This window comes from Lactuca serriola, chromosome 2, assembly GCF_051521515.1.
Source record: "Lactuca serriola cultivar US96UC23 chromosome 2, Lser_US96UC23_V15, whole genome shotgun sequence".
NCBI lineage: Eukaryota > Viridiplantae > Streptophyta > Magnoliopsida > Asterales > Asteraceae > Lactuca > Lactuca serriola.
Window position 1 is genome coordinate 172,695,070 of NC_136409.1, and position 27,491 is coordinate 172,722,560.

Sequence of the window (27,491 nt, forward strand, 5' to 3'; positions counted from 1 at the left end):
GCTTATAAGGCATATTATAAGCTAATTTGTGGCTTACCAAACATGACACACCTAAAAAGATAAAAAAATAAATAAAAATAAATTACCTTATAAGCTAATTGTGGCTCCCCAAACACACCCTAAGTTTTCATTAAGATTGGAATTTAATGTAAAGACATTGTAAGATAGAAATATTAAAAACTAATCATTAAAAAAGATGAAAGAATAATAGAGATAGATAAAAATAAGAATAGACAATGTTTACCATAAAATACCAAAAACAATTATATAAAACAAATCCATTCATTTTATATATCTAGAAATTATTTAACATAAAGGTGTTGTCTTCAACTTTATCATTTGCATAAATTATTAATTAGAATTTTAATAAGTTTTGTGTCACAATCAATAATATTTCAACATACCAAAACTTTTTGAAAAGATTAATGTCTTTTTCCATCTTATTATCTTTTATTATACAAATACAAATCCAATAACTAACACCAGTTGAATTAATTAAAAATTAATAACTAATAATAATAATAATAATAATAATAATAATAATAATATCATCATAGAAAATAGAAATACAATCACTCTTCTTGTACTTGTTAGACTGTTGGTACATAATAGCAAGCAAACGTACAATTAGTACACTTTTGTGTCATGAAAAAAGAGTGTTATCTACATAACTTGCGTATACGAAACTGATAACGAATATACAAATCACCTTCAATTCTGAAAAATTGAATCGGGTTCAATTTGATCAAGCAATCGGAACCTGCAGCCATTGCCGGCGCCGGCGCTTTTCAGTTGTGATCTTCTCAGACACTCTTTTTCTCTTCAGGTAACCAGTCGTCACAAATTTCACCAGTTTACTTTGATCAGATTGATTGATTGATTGATGCTTAACCAATGATGACTATATTATAATCGTGACGCATCCTGCTTCTCTTAAACGTTGTTTTTTAATCGTTCTTTTTCAAATTTCATCCTAAGTGTTAGAAATATCGTTAATGTAATTCTGAATCATCCTGATCAAAGATCATTGTTTCCGAAGGTGTTCGTTAGATGAGAATTAGATCTTCATATTAGTTCAGTCCATTTCATTTAACAGGTTCCTTAGCATTTCTTCAATGATATACTATTTAATCTCGTGATTGATTATTCCAGCTGAACTGAAATTGTTTGTATTTCGATTTCCAATATTCATTAAAACCATATTCAAGCTTTTTGTTAGTCAAATTCATATTTGTTTTGTAGGTGAGAATCAAAATGGATATGGAACAAGAATCAGAGTGGAATTCAGCGCAAAATATCACGATAAGTGAAGATCTTGTGTCTGCTGCTAAGCGTCACCTCCAATTTCTTGCTGCTGTAGACAGCAACCGTTGGCTATACGGAGGCCAATCCTTGAAACGGGCCATCTACAGGTTAATAAATCACCATCTTCTGATGATAAATTGATAATACTTCATTCAATTTCAACATTCTCTTTTACAAATCATCAGAGACACTCAATTTCAGGTATAACGCTTGCTGGCTTCCTTTACTTGCTAAACATTCTAAGTCTCATGTCACAAAAGGACCTTTGGTTGTTCCTCTTGATTGTGAATGGGTTTGGCATTGTCACAGGCTCAATCCTGTAAGTCTCTCAACTTAAGAACCTTGGATGAAGTTTCTAGAATGTTCTGGAGACTAAAAACATAGTAATATATTGCTCTTCATCTCTTATTCAGGTCAGGTACAAATCCGATTGTGAAGAATTTTATGGAAAGATTCTTGACAACCATCATGTTGCATCCTCTGTTGAAGGAATATCAAGCAAGGAAACAGAAGAAATATGGAACAAACTGTATCCCAATGAGCCCTATGAAATCAACTTGTCACTTCCAAACACAGAACATTCAGAAAAGCTCTACCACAGAGATGAAAAACATACAAAATACAATCTTGTTTTAGCTATTGAGAGACAAGTCCCTTTCTTTTACCAGGTATCCAGACCCTATATGAACAACAATCACTTTCTTGAAGCAGCATTAGCTAGATACAAAGGCTTTTTGCATCTAATCAAGAGAAACAAAGAGAGATCCATAAGATGTTTTTGTGTCCCCACTTATGATATTGACCTAATCTGGCATACACACCAGTTACACCCTGCTTCTTACAGTAAAGACTTGGTGAAATCACTTGGAAAGATTCTTGAACATGATGACACAGATCAAAAAAGAGGCAAAGGTCAGAAACTAGATGTTGGATTTTCTCAAACTATAAATCAATGGGAGGAGATGTTTGGCTCAAGGTATTGGAGAGCAGGAGCAATGTATAGAGGTACTCCACCTTCTCCTCTCTCTACCACTCAAGTTATAACCAAAAAGGTTGATGGGTTTCAGAAATCAATCGATCTTCCTGAAGAAAATGTCATTGAGGTAATTCTTGAATAACAGATGAATATTTCTTGATGATTTTTTGAGATTAAGTTATAACTGAATGTTGTTACTTTAGGTTGTATTGGAGATTGTAGAAATCAAAAACTTACCAGAGACCCAAAAGAAAAAAGTTTGGGTTTTTTTCAGTAAGGCAAAACCTGATGGAATCTTTGATGTTAAAAGGAAAGTTAATATTCAGTCTGAATCTGGGAAGAAACAGGTTGCTACATTCCACTGTGAGGCTAGTGGATCTATTCTCTTTGAACTTGTTTCTGAATTAGATCCATCCAAATTAGGTGAAAGTGAAATTTTGGGTTGCTGTTTTATGTCTGTGGAAGACTTTTTTACCCCTGTGTTTAATCTGTGTGTGGAAAAATGGTTGGATTTGGTTCCAAATTCTGGAATTGTTGGTTCTGAGCCAATTCGTGTAAGAGTTGCAGCCTCATGCACTCCTGCTTTCTCAAAAAGCTCAACCTTTTCCACACTTTCCGGTAATGGACAGTTTGCTGTGAGCGGTGGTTGTGGTGGTGGATGTGGAGGTGGTTGTGGGAATATGGTGAAGGGTGGTGGATGTGGTAGTGGTTGTGGTGGGGGATGCGGAGGTGGTTGTGGGAATATGGTCAACAGTGGTGGATGTGGTGGCGGATGTGGAGGTGGTTGTGGTGGCGGATGTGGAGGCGGATGTGGGAATATGGTTGAGGGTGGTGGTTGTGGCGGAGGATGTGGAGGTGGTTGTGGGAATATGGTGAAGAGTGGTGGCTGTGGTGGCGGATGTGGAGGTGGTTGTGGGAATATTGTTGAGGGTGGCGGTGGTTGTGGCGGGGGATGTGGAGGTGGCTGTGGGAGTATGGTTAAAAGTGGTCGCTTAGAGGTAGCAGTTAATGCATAAGGGATAAAATAAGTGATCCTTGTATCTCGGGAAGTTTCTAAGTAATTGATGTGCTGCATAAGTATAAATAAGTGTGCAAATGGTGTCTATGAATGCCAATGGTGTGTTGTATTATGCATTATGTTATAAGTTATGTAATGATGTAACCATGGATCTCTAACACAAATCCTGGTTCATATATGTATATGTAATCTGTGTTTGGACATGGCCTAATTTAAAGTTGGGTTAAATGCAAGAAATAGCAATGTATTTTTTCTCTCTCTCTCTCTCTCTCTCTCTCTCTCTCTCTCTCTATATATATATATATATATATATATATATATATATATATATATATATTTTCAAAACAAAATTTTCATTTCTTAAAAACATGTTTTCATCCAAAACAAGTCATAAAGATCCAATGTATCATATCATAATACAAATCATATAAATCCCAAGATCATAAATCCTCCATCAGTGTGTACAGATCACGTCGGCGCCTTCCCACGGTCCTCGCTAGTACCTGAAACACATAACGCAACAACTGTAACCATAAATGCTTAGTGAGTTCCCCAAAATACTACTTACGCACATACGCCTTTCCAGGCCATGACCTCCCGGTCCATGTGTCTTAGGGGACTTCCGTCCCGACCCGGTAAACCTTCCGGTCCTACCCGCGTCGACCTTCCGGTCCACATCACAATGCCTTCCGGCCCATAACATAAAATGTCTTCCGGCCCATAACATAATGTCTTCCGGCCCATATCAAGCATAGCATACATAGCATATACAAACGGTTAACTTAATCATATACAATGCATACAACTCATAACATATCCGACCTCTCGGTCACATATAAATACCCTTCCGGGTATAGTATAGTGAGAAGACTCACCTTGCAGGAAGTCTAGAATCTCACGTGCTCGCTATCTCCGAATCTCGAAACGAAGACCCAACCCCGCCTAATCATAACGAAATATCATTCTAATTAATATAGGCTTCCAAGACTAGGCTACACCCTTATCATTATCCCACAGAGGGGTAAAAGACCATTTCACCCTTCCTTGACTCAAAGTCCACATGTTGACCAAAACCCTAAAAGTCAACAAAAGTCAACTGACCACAGTACGCAGGGCGTACCAGCTTCTGTACGCGGGGCGTACATCGATGAATCACAATCGGGGGTCGCAACCCCTTACACTGCGCGTACCGGGAGTTACGCCCAGCGTAAATCCCAGATTCAGCCATACCATATTTCTTGTCTTAAATGGTTAAGACACTCCTTCAACTTCCAAATCTGGCTCTCTTTAAGTCTCCTAACCCATAAAGTCGGAACCTTTAAGCCTTGGCATGGCTGTAAAGGCTCCTACACCCTCGAATACCTTCCTTTTCACCTCCAAAGATCTAAATTTCATGCATGGCTAAATATTTACGTCCAAGATCACATTTTTATGAACATACAACTCAAATAGACCTGGAATATGGTAGATCTAAGCCAATGGAGACTACTTGCTCATAAAGTCTCCATCTTTGGGACCAAAACCCTAGAAATTGGTCCAAGAAGCATACCATAAGAACTACAAGGCAAGATCTGAACTTTTTACCTCAGGAAGAAGCTCCAACCTTTGTTATCCTCATATCTACACTTGTTCACCAGCTCCTAGCATCCACAATGGACTTCTCTTCTCCTTTGCTACCTTGAAATGAAACCTTGAGGCTTAGAATACTCACACTCCAACTAAAAACGAGGGAAACGCTCTCTTAGGGTTTCTTTCTGAAGGATGGTGGCTGAGGGACAAGGCCATCTCATTCCTTTTATTGCCATCAAGCCAAATTAGGGTTTTGGGTCTGGACAGGTTACGCCCGGCGTAACCTTGGGTACGCCCAGCGTACCCGGGTGACAACGCGTTCCAGAAGGCGCGCAAGTACGCGCAACGTACTCTTTGTACGCCCAGCGTACTCGCCCAACACAAAGGCCAAAAATGACAATTATTTAAAAGATGAAGGGCTAATCGGTTGTACCTGAATTTCAGGTTGTTACAATATATATATATATATATATATATATATATATATATATATATATATATATATATATATATATATATATTCTTATCATAGCATTGTACTTTCATTTGTCCTCATTACAACATTGTATTTTCAAATTCCTTATTAGAGAGCATTATACTCTATGAAGTAACCCCGTGATTTAAATTATGATGACATGGCAAAGTTTAACATGCTTTTATGTCAAAAAATAACAAATATGGTTTGGGATCTTGTTCTTCTTTGGATTATGGGACTCTTTTGCTGCCATGACTTCATATTTTGTTGAAGACTGTAAGCTTCCTCCATTATTAGAACGAACTAACTACTTATACAACTCATGGAGAGATATAAGGTAAATACAAATGATTTGTGTATGATATTCATAAACAAGTTAATGTTATAAAATGGCCACCAATTAGGCAATTACTATCAGTTTGCTCTTCAAGGTGGTCATCTTTTAATTGTACTCAATAGACAATAAGACCAATAAACTTTTTTTCTATGTTTCATTACAACATTAAATAAATAAATAAATAAGTAATTACAATGTTACACTTGGATGGATTTTTTGAAGTACGATGTCTTAATAAGAAAAAAGTGAAGGTATATTGTTGTAAAAAAAAGTAAAAATAGGCTGCTATTAAAGAAGGTTGTTGTTGTGCACTTTCGTGCTTTGGTGACATGCCATCCAATACTTGCTTTTGTTTTAAACTATCAGTTATGGAATGGAGAAAAAATAAAGGAAAGTAAGATTTTATAATAAACAATTAAATGGAAGTACATTGCTACTTCTTGAAAGACAATTGAAAAGTTTATCTGATGCATGAGAAACTGGTGTAACAAGAAATGGAATTATTATGCTATGTGTATACAACATTCCATCATCTATAAGTTATAGTTCTAATTTTATATGATCCAAAGACACGTAGTATTCTTATATAGTCACTGGGTTTATTTTATTTCATGCATGAGTAACTTGTATTTGTGTGTAATTTGATTCCATCAATATGAGTTTGTGTTACAACTCCAGATTATATGAAACTTATGTTGACTTTCTAATGTTTTCAACCCATCTCCAGATTATATAAAACTGAAAGTACAAGGATATAGTTGGATACAATTTCTAATGTACAATTGAAAAAACTGGAAGTACAATACCTTAATAGAATTAAATTAGAGTAGAATATTATCATAAAGACACAGTTATTTCTTTCATTTAGCCCTAAAAAGATATATGCATAAGTATACATACTTTATGGTAACAAAAATCAAGATCTTTTTTCTGTAAACTGTTTTTTTAGAAACTGTACTTTTGTGAAAACGCTTAGAATGCATCCACCCAATTGTAGCAATGTCATTCAAATGCAAACACATTTGACTTTTTCTAAGTATAATGTCCAAATAAGAGAAAAAAAAATTGTTTGATAGATATTTCGAAGTAGAGTGTTGCAATAGAATGGAATGTAACCATTGGATAACATATTTAATTAGTGGTTAAAGTTAGTGAAAAGATGATGTGACAACAGTTTTAATCATGTACAAAAACAGTAAATGATCACATTTCTAGGTATAAAGGAAAGATCAATGATCAATGTACAACATGTTTACACTTATTAGTAGTTAGTCTCTTCACCTAAGGCTAACAGACACCACCGATCCATTACACTCAACTTCTTCACCTTCATTTCTGAGAACCTAATTGCAACAACACAAAATCGTATTTCAGTAAAAACAAACTTTAAATTAAAAAAATATATATATATAGAAAATATACCTCTTCATCACCCTCAAAGTTACCTTAAAAACCTAAACTTGACCACCACCACCATCATCATCATCATCATCATCATCATCTCCAACAATACACTCATCCTCAAAAATATCAATCAAAGCCATTCCCTGTTTACACTCAAACTCATTAATAGCATCTCTTGCACCAAAAACCAATGCATTTTTTGCAACTTTAATCGCATTCCTTCTTTTTTCAGAACTTCCCCCTTTCACCCCTTCACTTCTGCTACTATACTTTTCAGCCTTTTTACTTGCCACCTTCCTACTAGCCTCCCTACAATGCAACTGATCGATATACTTTTCATGTAAAGCCTTGTTCTTCACCTGCTTCAAAACAGGAGGGCTCACAAGTGTAGCACTTGAGCCACCACTAAATCTTGAAAGACTCTTTTTATAATGAGCTGTTGAAGAAGATCTCTTGAATGCCACATCCATGTCCAGGTGGCGTACAGGTGTCGTGAGAGAGGTTAAGGACTCTGTGAAAGTGGGCTCAAGAACTGAGAATAGGTCAGCTTCTGAAGAATCTTGTTCCCCTTTATTATACTGATTTTGTAACATGTGTCTTACGTTTCTTTGGATTACATGACTCTTTTGTTTATAAGATTTGGGCTTTTTAGTTGTGGGACTTGAAGAACTGAGAAATTTGCTTGCTGATAAAACCGGGTCTTGTGAATTTGGTAAGCGGGCCCGGGAACGAAGGCGAGGTGGAGGGGGTGTTAGGTGGCTTCCATGTACTTTGTCAAAACATTCCTGTGCAGATTTTCCAGGCACCTGTGTAATTAATTACAAGGAGTGATGACATCATCATGTACATATGGATTTTATATTTAGGAATTAGGATAAAAAGTGAATTACCAGTTTGGAAACTTTCTTCCAGAAGTGTGGGGTGGGCTTTGCTTGAAGGTAAGCTCTTTCCAATGCTGATTCTTGATCTTTGGTCCAACCATGAGAAATTCCTGAATTGCCCTCGTGCTGATTTCTTTTTCTTTTAACCCCGATATTCTTTTGATTTTTCTTAATAGTATCCTTCTTGTTCATGGGTTGTTGTTCATCATGCGATATACTAGGAGTTGTAATGGCAACTTCATTTTGATTTGCCAATTTAGCTATACTTTTTTCGGGTAATTCTTCATCCAAAGTTGGATTTTCTGTGATTGGTAAAAGTAAAGCCCCTTCATTTGGATTATCATCAAATGCCAAAGTTTGAAATCGGTCAGAATTATTCTCCCATTTTTTCTTACTGTTTTTCACTTTCTTCTTTAGCAATGTAGACTTACATCTTCTAGATGTATTTGTATCCACTTGGGTTAATAAACAATCATTGCCTGTATTTCCAGTAAAACCACCATAGCTGGTCTTCTTAACATTTGTATCTACATCCCCATGAGAAGAGCTGCGTGTTACTCGCCTCTTGAATTCCCCTACATATTAGATTTCAAATTACAAGGGAAGAAAATAACAAAAAATATATGCAGGAAAGGAAAAAATAGTTCCACTTTCAAGGTGAAAAGGATAGAACCTACATTTCTTTATCATCCCAAACTTTGCAACAATAACTAGATTGAAAGAATGGTGGTGTTGGATTTGTAACTTCAACCATATCAAATCTGAATACAGGAATAACTACATTTGACCACAAGAATTAAACAATAGCTCTTAGGTCTTTACTATTAAAGCAGGGAAGAGGAAGGATAATGAAATCGTAAGTTAAGCATCTTGAATCAAGGAATTGCAATTTAGTGAACTAGAGTTGATCTCAATTGAAACTCGTGGACCATTCAGAGCAAAAAAGATATGTAATTCGAATAACTAATTAGCTGAACCATTGCAAGTAAAACAAAATAAAAGCAAAAAAACACTTACTGTTTCTCCGTTTTGAACTACGTGATGACTTTTCTTCAGTGCGCTCTTCGGCACAAGGAGTCAGTCTGGTAGATCTTGTCGACCTAGTTTTCGAATTATCAGACTTTTTTCTGGCATTACGAGATTCACGATGTTTCTGTGAACATCCTTCTGACTTAGATCCTAGGCTTCTCCCTCGGGAAGAAATCTTTACCTTTTCTGTGAAGTTGAGAGGAGTCGCTGAAGAAGGAATTCGGGTCCTCCGTGGTTCTGGCTTAGGGGTTCTTGGGTCTTCAGGATCTACGAGCACAACTTGGAGAAATCTTGGAGATCTTCGGAGTGGATAGGCTGGCGTTCTATCCTTCTTCGATGAATTTTTATGGAGCATTTTCACAAACACCTGGTGTACGTTTGCCACGAAGACTAGGCGACTGAGTTCTGGAGGAGTGGAGGGAAAATCGACTGTTCAAAGGGAAGGTGAAAGTGAAGACGAACGAATAAAACCTGGGCCTGAGGTTATTCAGCCCAATTTGTCTAAGCAATAGGTAACGATGGTTTATACTTTATAACATTATATCAATATCAATTATTAATACAAGAGAAGAAGAAAAAAAACTAAATTTAGTAAAAAAGTAGATTTAAATAAATACTAAGAGTTTTTCAAAAACAATCATAAATTTTATAAGTCTCACTGTCATATGAGAAATTGACACGACACTTAGGGGGTGTTTGGATAGGAAAAAAAAAGGTGCTTATTGCTTATTCCCACAATAAGCTAATTTGAGTGTTTGGATAAAATCCAGCTTATTATGCTAAATAAGCTAATTTTAATAAGCATTCCTCCCTATGCTTATTGCTTATTGTTTATTCCCACCACAAATAAGTTTTAAGCAATAAGCTAAAAATCTAATCCAAACACCCCCTTAGTCTAAGGGATATGGTGTTTTTTACGGTAAAAATGTGATACGTAGGAGCCACGTCAACTTTAACATTTTTTTATAAATTTCACATGTACGGTAAATAGTTTATCTATGAGTTTTATTTTTATCTTTTTTTTTATTTCAATAAAAAATAAGAACTTTTTAAAAAACCATACTAAATTTAAAAATTACATTTTAGAAATAAAAATAACATAAAATTAAAAATTACATTAAAAACCTTTAAAAACATGAAGTGAAAAATTAAAAAACTAAAAGAAAAAAAAGAGAGAACTAGAATAAAACATAACATCGAAATTTCATTTGCGGTTTAGCTTATATTTTTCGCTAATCGATTGCTTCTAATTATATATTAACCATAATCATCCCTAATAAATGAAAATAATTTTGTCATTTTAAGATATTTTTTAAGTAAATAATATTCATATGTCAATTTATGAGTTTTTTCAATTTTTAAAATTAAAAGTCACATAATACCTTTACTTATATAGGTAAAGTATTAAATGTAATAAATATGATAATAAATTGTAATTAATATGTTTCTTTATTTTTTATTTAAAAATGCTTATTATTTAAATTTTAATATTTAGTTTTTTTAATCGACGACCCGTATAATATACGGGTCTTACACCTAATAATTAATAAACTAATTTTTTTTTTTTATTTATTCTACTCAATTTGGTTCTTGATGGCAACCCAAAGAACCCTGTTATCATTAGAAATATTATCAACAGTGTTCCACTTGGACAAGCCATCATCTATACGAGGTCTAATATTTCTCTAATAATCACCAGAGAGTAAGTCATCCAATGTAACTACCGAACTCTTGATCTCATCAAGATTTAGCCCTTAGATAACTAATCAAACTAATCAACCATCTGTTCGTTCTAAATATCTCTATGAATTCTAGACATGGATAATGGTAAATCTCATAATTCAGGATTATGTTTTCCGATATAGATTTGTGACGATTGCATCTGACTACTAAATTGAACATATTAATTCTAGTCAGGGCTCGGCCAAGCACTTTAGATATCAACACCAAATCATCGAGAAGGTCATAGATATCGATTCTCCTGTTAAGGCAGAAGGAACAAATAAACTTCGACTACATAGTTTTTGTCTATTTCATGATGTCATACATGGACATACCCTCTATAACTACCAGTTATGGATAACATTGGAGTAAACAACCACGTACGTTTGGGTTCGCCCAACGTACGCACACAACTTTGTGTTTTTCATTTAAGTGCCAAGGGGTCAATTTTGCAAACAATTCTCATACTAAGGGTCACAAATGAAACTACTTGAACAAGGATGTTACATCTCCTCTTCCTCTACTACACACACACACTATATATATATATATATATATATATATATATATATATATATATATATATATATATATATATATCTTCTTATGGGCAATCAAAACACTCCATCGACAAATTGAAACTACAATTTCAAAAATACTTTTGGGTTAGACACAACACCTCATCAATATCTGAACATAGAATCACCCCATGGTGGTTTTGTGAACTTGATCTAAAGTGGATCCTCTATCCCACAAAGACCATTTTTTTTCAAAAACAATATCAACACTTCCAACCTTATCAACAACCCTTTCAATCTGCTTTCATATACCAACAACCTTACCGAAGATAACCATAACCTTGACAACCGGGTTCTCCGAATTTTGCAAAGAAACTTAACGTGAACAACCATGACCATCAAAGAAGGAAGGAAAAAAAACGCTCAAACATAAGGAAATGTGATTTGGACAAAGAAGAAAGAATTGAATTTAGCAATGACGTGGAATTTCGGCTTCCCAAGACCCCATCGTTAGAAATGCTCAAACAGTAAATTGTTTTTGGAAAAAAAAAAGACTTAACCGTTTTCTATGGGTTAGTGGGAAATGAAAACTGAAATCTCAACCAAATTACTTCGAATGACGTTATATGAGTTTGAAAATTATCGAATTCAACGAAATTTACAACAACCTCACCAACTTGCACAAAAGTGGGTCTAACGACTTCGACGTCTTCAACATAGCCATGTAACAATGCGAAAAATTAACACCAACCCGCAAAGCTTTTTCCTATGTCGAACCTTGGCTAAAGTTGAAGGGTTATCCAAAATGAAACGTAGTCAATAATCGACTTCTCTTCTCGTTCGAAGGGTACGAGAAATGTCGATGGACTACACAATAAAAACAATCGAACGACCGGACACACATCAACATCAAACTAGGTACAAAAACCAAAATAGGTGGTTTTCTACTTTTACCATACATAACACGTAATTGTTATTGAAGTTTGAATTCTCAAAATTAGTCTTGTGTCCATGTAAATTAGGAGAGAAAAAAGACAAGCAAAAACAAATATTGATTGAAGACGACACAATAGAGGAAGATGAACCATGTTGTATCAAAGATTCAAAGATTATTTTCAATGTAACTACTTCCTAGTCATACATCATATGTGATTGAGAAATAGACACTACCTTTGATTTCCATCATTACCACCTAATTTTCTACTCATTAGAGCTGTAAACGAACTGAACGTTCGTGAACTGTTTGGTAGGAAGTTCGTTTATGTTCGTTTATTTATAAATGAACGAACATGAACAAAAATTATCGTTCGTTTAGTTAAATGAACGAACATGAACAATGGTCTCGTTCGTTCATTTATGTTCGTGAACGTTCGTTTACGATGTTCATTTATGTTCGTTCGTTTAAGTTTATTTATATTCATCTATATTCAATTATTTTTTATTATATTGCTATATTATATGTTCGTTTATGTTCATATATGTTTAATTGTGTTTTTTTATTTTTGTTCGTTTAGCATGTTCACGAACATAAATGAACGAACATGAACAAATAATTTGTTAAACGAACGAACATGAACAAGAATATCTCGTTCGTTTATCCGTTCGTGTTCGTTTGTTGTTCGGCTAACTTAAACGAACGAACATGAACAAGACCTTGTTCGTGTTCGTTTGGTTCGTTTACAGCCCTACTACTCATACAAGGATTTCCACTCTTGTCATTCAATGGTTTTCCTGGGGTGTGCTATAATTATATTCTATTTTATCTCTTATTTCAGATGCAAATACCTAAATAATATTTTCCAATCAATGTACTTTTTATCATATATTTCATTTAAAATCATGTTTGATTTGATGTAGAATTAATGGCTTTATTTCTTTAGATAATAATATTTAATTCTTGATCAAAGTTTTAAAATATCTTTCAATACAAATGAAATTGAAAAAAAAAAGTGTGAAGATAAACTATAAAACTGTTTTATGCATCTAGATCAATATCATCGTTGAGATGAAACAAAACTGTATCACCACCAAAGGACAACTTAAAATTTTTCGAATAATTACCTCTATGTTTGTAGTAATGTCGCTATCTATGTTCATATTATTAAATTCTAATGTTTTTTAACCTCTCGTCAAGCCCCGGAGCTTAACCAGACTCAATAATATTTACACTTTTACCTTTTATTTTATTCATATTTATATAATCGAGTCGAATGAACTCGAGCTCGCAAGCTTTATCGTATATTTATTGGAATTTGATGTGATTTTATTTTCTTAATAACTAATTGAGTCGAGTCGAGCCGGATTCGAAAGTGTCGTTTATTTTATTGAGATTGGACCTGAACTTGAAATTAAGGTTCAATTCGAGCCGAACTCGAAAGACGAAAGTGTTGATTACTTTGTCAAGATTGAGCCCTACCTTGAAATTAAGACGTGAATCGAGTTTCATGTTTGGGTTTTTTAGTTGAGTCGAGTTTCGAGCTTCAAAGTGCTTGACTCAACTTGATTACAACTTTATCTTTAAATCATTATTTACATTGTTTATAAAACAATCAAACACCAAAGGGCCTGTAGCCCATCGGTTTCAGATGTGGTGGAAATGTGTCATTCCCTAAGAGGTTGAAGGTTCAAGTCTGATTTTAGACAAATGAGTTGATTGTAGACAAATGAGTAGCTTTAGGAGTAAGATTAGTGGATGTGTGTTAGCTGTTTTAAAAATAAAAATCTTTATAAACAAACACACACAATGGAAAACACATTGCATTTCTTTCACTCATCACAGTGGACAATGTAACATTCATTAATAAATAACCTTAGAACAAAGCAAAAATTCTAGTAGAACCCCTATCTCAAACTGTCGTGGATTTCACCACCTCATGCTCAGGTAGTATAGTACGTATTGCACCATAAACACGAGTACCGCATACAAGGTTTGCAAGCCATAATTAAGTCAACACGTTCTCTATTTCAAACATGATATCCATTTTTCACTCCTTGTGGGATTGATGGTTTTTTATGTAAGGATTCTTGAAAGCATTTTGAGCCTAACAGCCTAATATTGGGAAGTGCTTACATTTATTTCCACATATTTATTATATGATAAATCCGTAGTCACTTTTGGGTTTGCTTTCATGGTCACACCCATATGCAGCAATTTGAGACTTGTACTTGATTATCTTTATCATTTTTAACCATCTTAACAAGTAAAATCCACAACAAAAGAAAATCATGAGGTTAAAGAAAACAACATATCACAGATGTCTATCAAAAATCGCAAACAAACTAGGCTTGTGTGTATTTCGTATATTTTTAATGTAATAACCATCAAAGGTACATATTAAAATATCAGTATCAATTACAAATGATAATGATACTTTCCATAAAGCTTACATTACTATTATTGGTAAAGCCGTAAAGACTAAAGTTATATGAAATGACCATTGTGTTTGGTAGGCCATGATCCCATGTGATGTTGGTGCACCCTTAGGGAACCTATACGGGCACCCCTCCAGGCTCCAACCGATGCCCCCTTTTGACGTCGCTTACCATCCGTACGTTTCCACCACCACTTTTCCACTATGCCGTTTTCTCAACTAAAAACAATTTTCTAGTTAGCCTCTCAATATTCTAGCCCCAACAACTTATCTTTCATCCAATTTTGCAATAAATTGCATTCTTAATTAAATATAAATAATGCAACTTTTTACCAAAATTACGTCACAAACCACTTTTTATGACTACAAAATATATATATATATATATATATATATATATATATATATATATATATATATATATATATATATATATATATATATATATATATTCTAATAAATGAATAGTTTAATCTATTTTTGTTAAGTTTCACTCTAATACAAATTTTCATTAATATCATGTTATGTGTCATGTAGATATATTAGGTAATTCATTTCAAAATTCAAATTTATATTTTTTAATTATATGTTAAATTTGAAGTTATAATAACTTTAAAATTTTGATATATCTTTTATTTAAAATGACTTATTTAAAATAACTGATTAATAACTATAAATTTTTATTATAAAAGTATATATATATATATATATATATATATATATATATATATATGTATGTATGTATGTATGTATAGAGAGAGAGATAACCATTATTAGCAAGAACCAATGAATCAATCGTTAGCGTCAAAATTTAAAGTAATCAAGAGACAAAAGAATGAATGTATATTTGTACATTATACATATATACACCGGATTATATACCATAAACCCATATATTTACCAAACAGCTCACCTATTTATCATATAACTTATTTCAAATTTCAAATTTCAAATCTAATACATATATTGATTTATTTGAATTTTAAAAACTGAATTAATAGAGAAAATTTTATGAGACTACAACGTGTCAACCTGAAAATAAAGTATAAATTTTTTGAACTAATACATTAAAAAAATGATATGTGGCACAAGTAATTTTTATTTTTAGCTAGTATATATATATATATATATATATATATATATATATATATATATATATATATATATATATATATATATATATATATATATATATATATATATATAGGGTACAAAATTAGGTAAACCTTTTCTGAAGACGATAGTGTTGGTACCTTTAGAGGACATTTCTTATCGGTACTCATTTGTGACCCTATTTGAAAAAGAAACTCACCTGTCACCAGATTAAATGACGTAGATGTCCAATTTTAGGCATAAAAATATCAAATATATATTTTAGTGATAACGTATAAAAGACTATTTATTTGGCCCAATAATTAAAAGTCTTGCTGTTAAGATGTATAATTAACTAAAATAAAGAAGATTTTATGTATGAATATTTCACTTATTACAAAACATTTTTATGTTCTGTAATTTACCCCATATCATGGTTAAATGGCGGATTTGGTGTGGACTATCTAAGGACAACTTATTCTTTTGAAAGGCTAAAGAGAACTTTTTTTTTTTCTATAAAATTAGCAGACTTTAATGACATTAAACATTATCCAACATCTTATTTGGTTTCAGTTGCATTAAATTCATGTAAACAATTGTTATAAAATTGGTTTATTTTTAAATTTAATCATTTACCATCAAATTCCGAAGGTACACAAAGCTCAGAACCGGTAGATTGTCATCAAAGATCCAAGCACATTGTGTCATTGTCAAAGGTTGCATGGTTAGATATCCCATATTGGGGAAATTTTTAACTTCGTTAAAATGGAGAATGACATTAGAATGGCACGACGAAAACAATGTAGTAAAACAAAAGACTTAACTAACCAAACGCAAGCTCATAGCACTCCAATATGAGATTAAGCAAAGAATCGAAGACCAGTATACACGACCTTATCAGGAAGAGGAAGGGAGCACAAATCAATCATATATTGTCAAGAGATCATTGATTATAATTAACTTTATAATGACTTCATGAATGAAGATAGGAAACACACATAAACCAACACCCTTGGTATAGCAAATTAGTAAACTACATTGGATAAAATATCCATGATTTATGAACTATGAGTATTGATGATTTTAATAATCTAGATATTCGTACATCATTTGCTAGGACTGGTCTCAAACCCGGTTTTGTGCATCTCTAAGTGATACAAATGAAAGGATTCCATCCTTTGGTGTTAATGAATGGCCTTATACCCTTCCGATTATGACAACTCTCCCTGTCCCTTATTCTATGTTGACGTTACATAACCACCATATTCCCTTTTTCATACCTTCTTTTTTTATCTTTTTGAGACATTAGTATTTGGAGAAATGGTTTCAGATTCAATATTTGTTTTTGGCTATCATTGCTAATTGCACTCAAGCTGTTACCATTGGAAACAAGGAGAACTGGTTTTAAAGTAGTTTAGTTATAATTGCTTACATCTGCAGAAGTTTAATACAAATGCAACACACGCAAACAATGGGTTATGAAGTCGATCAATTTCAACTAAATAAACTAGTTTTACAACATATCACTACTAACTACTAAGCTCTAAACTATGGTTCATATTAAATCGAAAATACCAAAAAAAAAAAGGATAAAATTGTAACGACCTTTTTCATTTCCAAGAAATTGCATAATATATACTAAATTGTCGCATACATTTTTTCAAAATTATTTAAAAGGTGTGGTGGGAAAATCACTTTACTTGATTTGATTTGATAGAAAAATTAGGTCAAGGAACTAAAGTAGGCAACAAAAGGAAGAAAGAAAATGCACATTTTCTTTTATTTTTCCAAATTTCTTTAATTCCTTTTTTTTGTCGTTTCATATTTAAATGTTGTGTATTTTATTGTATATGATATTAGGAGAAACTTTACTCCGACATGTAAAAACCCCAATAAAGTCAAACAAAATAATGACTCTTTTTATATAGTGGATGTCACAAAATTAAAAATAAAGAAAAAGAGTCCCCAAAACATGAGTGATCGTTACATTCACGATGTTCTATATTAATTAACGACCTCTATTTATGTTGTAATTAACACAATACGTAGGGGTCGAAATGTACCTAGCAATATGAGAATATGGAGATGCACATGCATACGTGTGCCGACCATATATGAACGTAAAATCAAACAAAGAAAACAAATTTATAAAATACCATAAGCAACATACTTACAACATCAACTAAAACACACCTCGATAATCGCATTAAAATTGTGTAAGGCAGAGGTAGATATCAACAGTAGTCTTACATTGGGGTTAGAGGGACTATGTCACAATGATGACCTCCAACGGAAAAAAGAATCCGCTCTTGCTAAATTAGGGTTGTCTTTTTGACAGGACCTCTCAAATAAAACAATTAGTTCTTTAGCAAACTGGACATTTGTTGTACTTGTAAAGAAAGTGTATGCAACGCAAGTGAGAGAAATATGACTATTTACCAAATTTCATATGTTTCCAAATTCTTAAATAGAAAGGGAAATATGACTATTTACCGAATCAAACTGAATATTGGACAAACAGTCAAATTATATTTTTAACTTTCCAATACAAGTTATCAACAAAGGGCTTCATATTAATATAAAAATATAGAGGAGATATGAGAGAACAGGAGACTTGTCACGCATCGCCTTGCACAATCGAGAATGTGACGTCAAATATCATAACTAAATTTGTACCTTAACATCTTTAACATCCCTAGTATATTTAATATTGGTATCATGGCAGTTGCGGCCTTAGGGTGGTGCCAGCAGTGCGGTCGCACCGGGCCTCCGATCTTGGGGGCCTCCGATTTTTGGGAAAATTTATAGCTATAATATTGTTATTTTTGTGAAATCTATTTTTAAATTTTATCAATAAATAAATTAGCCCGGTAACATTTGGTTCCAATTTTAGATGCATTTTAATTTTGAAAAAAAAATCAATAAAAATCAAAATCTAATCATAAATTTAAAATTCATTAACAATTTAAGGAAAATATCTATATCCAAAAAAAATGCAAATCTGTTTTCTTTATAAATTTTAGAAAACGTTTTTATTTTTTATAAACTCACCAAAAAGTAAGAAAAAATCTCATAGATGAATTTTCTTCTAAAAATGCTACAAGGTCGATGTTTAGAAAATAGTAATGTGTTCCTTTTTTTTTTTAAAGTTGTTTATAACAGTTTTACAGATTTATTTGATTACCAATGAGTGAAGACATTATTTTGTGATAGTGAATTTATGAGATGTTTTTTTAACAACTTTATATTTTGAATTAGTGCTCACAAATGTAGTTAATAATATTTACAAGAAATTTTTTATGGGGTCTCACTTTAGTTTTTGCACAAGGTCTCCGAAATGTCAGAGCCAGGCCTGTATCATGGTATATATATATATATATATATATATATATATATATATATATATATATATATATATATATATATATAGGTTGTGGTGAGGACTCAAAATATAACGAGGACTGCAAGGACAATTTTCCGTCACCTATTTCATCAATGACACAAACAAACGTCAAACCAAAATACTTGTATGTGGTGCGTTCGTATGTGACTCACGTCCCATAGTAATTAATACGGACTCGAAGATTTAATTATGTGTGATGAACGTCCATGAAACGTAATTTAACTGGGTTTTATTCTTTACTTTGTTTTTTTTCGTTTTTTTTAACTTAAAAGAAATCATTTTTTTAAATAGATATATACTCGGCTTTAACGTTTTTTTTTTCGTTATCTTTATATTTTTTTTGTTTTTTAATATATTTACTACATATTTGAAGATACTAGTGTTTTTGTTTAATTTTGTTTTTAATTTATAATTCTTTTTTGTTTTTTTTTTATTAAACTAAATACCGGTTTGAATTTTTAATGTTTAAGAATTATAAAATTTCAAATAAGAAGAATATTAGTGATCAAAATATTTTTCGTTCATACTTTTTTAAATCATATTATTTTTGGATTATAAAATTTGAATCAAATTTTTTTGAATCATAATATTTTGAATCAAATCATTTTTGAATCATATGATTTTTGGATCAATAATATATTCAATTAAATAAAGTTTTTTCATATGGTTTTTTTGGAGAAATTTTTTTGGACTCCAAATATATGTGACATGATATAATAGTCGACATCGTGCACCACCTTCACTTGACACATTGTATATCCCTATCAAGTCTTGGTCGAGTGTTATACGTATCGCTATATTTAAATAGACATTTAGTATGGTATCTTAACATTTTGAGTTGTGTTTTGATGTAAATTGAGATATATGATGCTTATAATGTTTGGAATTGATATATTGTAAGTAAATAGAGGTACTGAGGAGAAAGGAAGCAAAAATGAGCTGAAAGCAATGTTGGACTGATAGAAGCAGAAAGTATGAAATCATAAATACGTGACACATCTTATCCACATTACACGACATGTTGAAGTTGAAGACTTAGAGGAAAACATAGATTCTTTATGTACGTAATGGGCCCACTTGACTTAAGCGACGCGTGTTTCGACGTATTTTTAATTCTATACATAGAGATAAGTTACACCTAATGAGTATCAAACAAACAATATACATTTTTTGGGGGACCAGAAGCCGTTCATAGGCGATTTCAGGGCCATAGATGCGATTTGGAGCAAAGATCTAAATGATCGGAAGTTAAAGCATCATGGAATCGTTAGGTTTGCTAAATCCAATATGTTTAACATACTTTTAATTATTTCTTTGTGTTCTATGTTTATGATTATGATTTAAAAACTCTTTGCTTTCACTTAGAGTAGATAAACCCTTAGGTTTTTGTTAGATTTGTATGATTTAGATATTTGGAGCTCTTTAATTCATCATGTTTGATTGATCAAAGATTCATATGTGTTAAAGTTTATGTTATTATTGTATATCGTTGAGTAAATATAGACCAGATGACCAATTTGACTGTATTCGCTTAAATCATAATTGTCTTATGATCATTAGACTTTACGATTAGGGACATACCAAATCTCAATGTTAGGTTAGTAAAATAATAAACTTTAATGTGTATGAATTGTGAATGATGTTCATTCTATGTAACCGATTGATTTAATGATCATTGAGATCAATAACTAAAAACTGATAATAGATAAATTAATTTCTTTACCAATGAGTTAATATCCTTAGAATCACAAGCGTTAGAATTTGACCAAAAGGTTTAACCACATTAAGAATCGGTGAACGACAACTAATATCTATTGCACTTCACAAAACCAACTATAACTACCAGGGGTAATCGAATGTTAAAGTACTTTATTATTTTTGTTTTCAAATCTAATTGTTTGTTTTTGTCTTGTTACTGGTTTAGTTTCCTAGTTAAACAAGTTCCCAAATTTAATTACTATTTTTTAGTTTAATTTGCATCTCTCTCTCTCTCTCTCTCTCTCTCTCTATATATATATATATATATATATATATATATATATATATATATATGACTAGGTTATTTTGTTTCTTGCATTTATTGTGTGCTAGAATTCACCAATAAGAATTTAGTAAATTAAATAAATATAGATACTAAATGATTTCCATAATTATATGTATATTAAACGATATCCATAATTACAATTCTTTTTTTATGGAAACTAATTAAATCCGTTATTAATGTCATCAATAACATTCTTTCAAAATGAATTCGCATCTAGGTTTTTATATATGAGTTTGTATTTTGTTTCAGGACTCACTCACTTAAAATACAATAAAGTTGCATTAAATATGAAGAATGAGAGTGTAATCTAGTAAAATACACTCTCATTCTTTTAGATATGAATTCATTCTGAAAGAATATTATTGTTGACATTAGTCACTAATTTAATTGGTTACCATAAAAATGAATTCATTCTGAAAGAATATTATTGTTGACATTAATCACTAATAAAATACACTCTCATTCTTTTAGATATAAATTCATTCTGAAAGAATATTATTGTTGACATTAATCATTAATTTAATTGGTTACCATAAAAATGAGTTATAAGTATGGATAACATTTAATATACATATAATTAATACTAAATTCCTATTGGTGCATTCTAGCACACAATAAATGTGAGAAACATTTAAACTTAACTCTATATACTGAATCATAGCCCTTCCCCTTGATTACCGTTTTTTAGTTTAATTTTCACTTTGTATCATAATTAGTTCTTTCATTTTATTGAACAACATATATTATTGAAAAAAAAAACTAACAAAATGCTAAAGAATTACATGAAAGTTATAGAAAAGTTTTGTAACCACTCATATTAAACAAACAAAAATAAGATTGTCAAACTATGTCTTAAAAAATGGCATCTTTTCGATGCTTTTCCAATCCGAAAAGTAAGGCATTCATGTAAGACAAAATCGCCCGTCAAGGGGTTAAAACTTAAAATGAATGAATCTAAACTTTGTTGATGCACTTGTGTTAAGGCCTGCAAACCCAAATACCGAAGCATATCTGGACATATAGTGAAATGAGGGATGTCTAATTCCAACATCTTTCCATGAGGCCCCAAATTGTAGATATTCGACAAGTGATAAAAGAATGGTTAATGCATCAATTCAATATATACGAGAATCATGGATTGAGCAAAATAAACCAATATTTAATATCATTATTGACAATTGATTTTAGGTTCATAAGATTTTATTTTGTTAGGACATCTCCAATCTAATACCATGTATTCCATGTTTCGCATTATTTCCTATATTATTTTGCTCCAATCCAACATTATTTCTTATATCTCTTGGTTAAAAAAAACATTATTTCTTATATATATCTCCTGGTTAAAAGACTAATATAATATCAAATTTGATGTTATATTATTATTGTTTTACATCACTATGACATTCGACTTCCATGTATCAATTTTGATATTTCAAGTTTTAGGTTTATACATTTTAGTTTATTTGATAGTATATTTATATTTTAAAAGTAAATTTTATTATTTGTAATATTATGTTTTTTTAACCAGCAAATTTAACCTACTCCTAAGTTAACACCTAATTTCATCTATGTCAACAACAAGACTTGAACTATTAACCTTAAAAAACGAAGACACCACCTGATATTGTGATACTGCTAGGTTAGAAATATATCTAAATGACATCAATCAATAATATATTTTAAACGTAATCCTTCTATTTACTACGATACTAGTAATTTAATAGAAACTGATATAAAAAAATTAAAATAAAAAGCTAATAAAGATATAAGATATTTTTGAAAAAATCTAGATAAATTACAAAAATAAACATACATATTTTTTTACCGCAAACCAGCATAAAAGTGATAAAAGTGAAGTATATGGGATTTGATTCTAAGACCTCCATTTTAGAAATATATACGAGCAAATATACTTTTTACTATAAGTCATAGTTTAATAAGTAAGGAATCTTTGCAAAATACTTTTTTGATTTTAATTGCTACATTTTTAGTGAAATAAATAAAAAATGGTGGGTAAAATTTCGATCTTTTCGCGGCGTGGCAAACTGTTTTTGTTTGTTGTGTAGCATATTCAACACAACAAAGTCCAAGTTTAATTTCCATTGTTGAAATCGAACCCAATCCTGTAAAAACTCCAAATGAAAATGAAAAGAACCAAGAAGACGAATTACAAAATCCATTTCATTTTCATATATTAAAAATTGATATATATGTACAGAGAAAAATTAACATATGGTGACGACTACATGCGGTGGTTTTGGCGGTTTCTGAATCTCTTCTGCCGTGATCTTTTCCTGTCTCGGTGGTTCACATGGGCACGGCATTGCTATGAACCTCGCGAACTGATCTCCAGCCATTATCACCGGTAAACTCCGATCACAATCTTGCTTCTTTTCCTGTTTCAGCAAATAATTATAAGAAATTTCAACAATATTGTTTGACAGAGAGGATTAATTAATCGTGGATTAAATTGGCCAAAAAACCTCGATTAGGTGCTTGATTTAAGATCTGATCGGAATTGAATTACATACCGAGCACGGAGGTTTAGGTTTAGAAGCGGAGTGATGTTGACTGTCGTCTGAATCAGGATCGGCGTCGGAGAAATCACCGCGGAGGTGACGAAGCTTATCCCAATGGTAACAACAGGAGAAGATGCCGCTGAGACTGAAAACGACAATCAAGAGCAAAGCGGTGCCGAGTGGAAAACCTATGGTGGGGCGAGACGAACCGTGATGTTGTTGCGGTGGCGCGTAGTAGGGAGGCGCCTCCATTGATTAATTAGCTTCGGTAGTCGTACAAGTGAAGATGGAACGATGAAATATGGTGATGATGTTGAGTTTTTCGAGCTCCAACTGGTTTCATGAGAGGCAACAATGGCGTTATGTGGTATCTCTGCGCCTAGTAAGACACAGACAGAGGAGTGTTTGAAATGGTGATGGGAGTGGTGGGGTGGGGTGGGGTGAGGTGAGGTGAGAAGGAATGGAGGGTAGGGGTGAGGTTATATAGGAAGGTGGGAGTGGGCATTACGTTTACATGGAAATGCTACAGCTGTTCGTCCCCGGCTGCGTACGGAGGGAGGCGATTTTGGTAAGGGTGGTGGGGCCTTCATTTTGAAATTTCAAAATATATAATAAAATCACCGATCTCTTTTATAATCAATTTCTAATTTTTAATTTTCTATATACATTATTTTATGAAAAACATAATATATGAAATTTTTAATGATAGTTTTTTTTAAACGTTTTTACTATTTTAAAAAGCTTTTAAAACTGGAAGATAAAAGTTAATTTTGAAATTTCTTTTGAACAACTTTTTTATTATTATTATTATTCTTTACTTCTACAATGTATCTTACACGGTGGTACGTGTATTTGGATATTATTATTATATAGATTAAATATATATAATATATTTTAAAAAAAGTATATCATAAGAAATAATTGTCAAATTTTTGAAAAAATATTAAAAATTCCAAAGATTAGATAACATTACTATAAGTCTGAAATGTATGATAATTTGGCGGTTGTAAATATAGAAGCTCAAAAGGAGATTTTTCAGCTAGAGTTTGGAGGGGGGGGGGGGGGGGGGGTTAAGCCATTGATAATGTAGACATCATAAGAGAAAACATCCACCCAGTATGAGGATGTAATTGAGCATTGAACATCATAGCTCATCCCATCTCGACAACATGTCTTCGTTCCGCCCGACCATTCTGTTATGGTGTATATGGAGAAGACAACTTTGGGAATGTGCCATTGTTTTTAAATAAGGCCTAAGCTTCATGATTCACAAATTCCGTTCCATTGTCACTTTGAGAAACTTTAATTTTTGATGAAAATTGGGTTCAGACAAATTGTATGAAAACCTCCAAAGCAGTGTACACATCAGGTTTTAGTTTTAATGGGTAGAGTCAACTAAAGCGAGAAAAATCATCAATGAAAATGATATAATATCGGTAATTATCGACCGATATAACTGGGGAAAGTCCCCATACATCACAATGAACAAGATCTAAAGGATGCAAAGCCCATTTTGAGTTGAGATCGAAAGGTAACCGTTGGCCCTTAGCCAATTGACATGATAAATAAACATCTGGTTTAGGTAAAAGTGAAGTTATAGATAAATATCCTATTTTTTTAAAGCAACAAGAGTATCAAAAGATGCATGACCCAACCGGGAATACCAAACTTCAAAAGAGGCCTTGGGCTGCGTAGAGGAAGCAAAAAGCGCATGAGAACTTGGTTGCAAAACATAAAGTGTGACAACCCTATATTTTCCAAAAGGCATTGTAACACTCGAAAGCTAAGTACAACGAAATTAACCTCGAAAATAAAGTGTTCAAGTATCTAAGTTGGGATGCATCGAATATTAGATATCATGCCAAGGTTTCCAAAAACATAAAGAACGCTCAAAACCGAGTTATATTGAAGAAATTATAACCACTCGTATATTTACGACACGACGTTAAAACATTATTTGTCATAAAAAGTAGAATCTCAATAAAATGCATTTTAGCCTTAAGTATCTAAACAAAAGTCGTAGATCTCGTTGAAAGGTGAGCATACATAAAAAGATCGCCCAAATTGGACCTCGTATGAAGAAGTTACGGATTTTCAAAGTTTCATAACAGTAGAAGAGGGCTAAAAACTCGGATTGAAGATCGAGTGTTATTTAGCTATCGCCACCTAAACGGAAGTTGAAGATCTTCTCAGTGGTAATAAAACAATAAAAAGACAAACGAAAACCGACGTCGAATAAAGAACCTATGAATTTTTAACGAACTTTAGGAGGCCCGGCCTATTAAAAATATATCATTAAAAATAAAGTCAAAACTAGCCGACGGAGTCTAAATGAAAGTTGTAGAGCATAATCTCACCTACGCGTGGATATAAAGAACGCGAAAAACGGAGCTCGTACGCGAAAGTTACGGAATTTAGAAGTCGGAAGCAGGGATTACGCCCCGCGTACTAGACCCAGAGTCGAGTCCCATCGGCCCGCCCAAGCTACGCTTAGCTAGACCCGAGTCGTAAGCCATGACGCCATATTACACCCCGCGTACTCCAAGATTACGCGCCGCGTACGGGGTTTTCCAGCCCTATAAATAGAAGGCATAAGCTTCGAGTTTTTGCACACTTTCACAACTTCTCAGTCATTCTTCCATACCACTAAGTTCCAGAGACCATTTTCTTACCTTGGTTTCCGCACTCGAGCCCCCGACGAAAGATTTACGCTGCAGAGATCCCCGAAGAGCCCGACGACGCAACCATCCGCGGTCGAAGTTCTGCTCAACCCTAACCTTTCTCTTCACACTTAACGAGTGAGTTCATACCCCTACTTTTCAATTCTTTTCACGTTTTAGGGGGGGAATACAAGTACATTACAAATCAAAGTATCATTTTATAAACATAATTATCGTTTATATAGGGTTTTGATACTAAAATAACTTTATGTTTAAAGGGCTATTATGTCACCAAGTTGTTATTACCAAATGGGAACATACTTTTGAGAAACTATAATGAATGTAGTATTCAAGTGATTCATACATTTTACATATACATCTCGACAAATGAAATGTTTTCAAAAGAAGTAAAGCCTTCATTATCGTAAATCTGTTTATACCAAGTAATGTGAGACATTTAAACTTCAACGTACTCGTATGTATGCATTTCAAGTCCTGTATTATATACCATAATCTCTTGGAGAGAGAGCGTGATACTTGTGTATAGATCTATACGGGATTGACAATCCCACACCTAAGTTGTTAGCTACAGCTAGGCCGGCAGGCCTGGGGTGACAAATGTCATAACAGTTCCAACGCCTGAAGAACGTTGTTACAGGCCATCAGTGTCAATAGCATGGTTATAAAACTCACATAAAAGTATAAAAACAAGTTTGATTTACGAGATTCATATATGCATTTCAGTTTTCCATCTTATTGTTAATACAAATTTCATCACTATTATTCAAGTATGGAAAACACAAACGCACTCCAACACGGGAAACTTTTCAAATCATTTATAGAAAATACTGGATATTCTGAAAACCTCGTTCATCAATTTACTATCAAAAAGCACATACTTTTCAATGCAAAACACTTATGAACTCACCAACTTAATTGTTGACACTTTTTCGAAACCACTTGTATTTCTCAGGGAATCAGTAATACAGGTAACTACCAGCTTTTGGAGAAGGAACACTAAAGATGTTTTATTATTGAACATTTATCATCTCATTGTAATATTCTTTTGCTATTATGTATAACGCAACAACATACGTTTTCATTATATATGTGATGGTTGTGTTACTTTCTTTACAATATTCAATGGTTGTGATACTACGTGAAGTCA

The 27,491-nt window shown here is 32.6% G+C and overlaps 3 protein-coding genes across 5 annotated transcripts; 1 reads left to right on the forward strand and 2 right to left on the reverse strand.

Moving 5' to 3' along the window:
• The first annotated feature begins 680 nt into the window (after positions 1-680).
• LOC145087436 (glycine-rich domain-containing protein 1-like) lies at positions 681-3,557 on the forward strand. Its single transcript, XM_079025379.1, has 5 exons — positions 681-826; positions 1,243-1,412; positions 1,507-1,624; positions 1,719-2,408; positions 2,485-3,557. Exons 2-5 carry the CDS (start codon positions 1,255-1,257, stop codon positions 3,295-3,297), a joined length of 1,779 nt encoding a protein of 592 aa, XP_078881505.1. The 5' UTR covers positions 681-826; positions 1,243-1,254; the 3' UTR covers positions 3,298-3,557.
• Positions 3,558-6,863: 3,306 nt separating this feature from the next.
• Positions 6,864-9,475, reverse strand: LOC145087437 (Homeodomain-like superfamily protein). 3 transcript variants are annotated; one of them, XM_079025381.1, is made up of 4 exons: positions 8,983-9,475; positions 7,975-8,540; positions 7,126-7,890; positions 6,864-7,023 (listed from the first exon to the last, which is right to left on the reverse strand). In XM_079025381.1, the coding sequence occupies exons 1-3, from the start codon at positions 9,347-9,349 to the stop codon at positions 7,135-7,137; spliced, it is 1,689 nt and encodes a 562-aa protein (XP_078881507.1). In that variant the 5' UTR covers positions 9,350-9,475; the 3' UTR covers positions 6,864-7,023; positions 7,126-7,134. The 3 variants fall into 3 exon arrangements, with proteins under 3 accessions (XP_078881507.1, XP_078881506.1, XP_078881508.1); XM_079025380.1 differs by having other exon boundaries at positions 7,103-7,890; positions 8,983-9,474; XM_079025382.1 differs by lacking the exon at positions 8,983-9,475 and adding an exon at positions 8,643-8,911 and having other exon boundaries at positions 7,103-7,890.
• A 13,836-nt stretch (positions 9,476-23,311) lies between these two features.
• LOC145087438 (uncharacterized protein At5g65660-like) lies at positions 23,312-24,116 on the reverse strand. The gene is made up of 2 exons (XM_079025383.1): positions 23,676-24,116; positions 23,312-23,540 (listed from the first exon to the last, which is right to left on the reverse strand). Exons 1-2 carry the CDS (start codon positions 23,913-23,915, stop codon positions 23,370-23,372), a joined length of 411 nt encoding a protein of 136 aa, XP_078881509.1. The 5' UTR covers positions 23,916-24,116; the 3' UTR covers positions 23,312-23,369.
• Between the last annotated feature and the right edge of the window lie 3,375 nt (positions 24,117-27,491).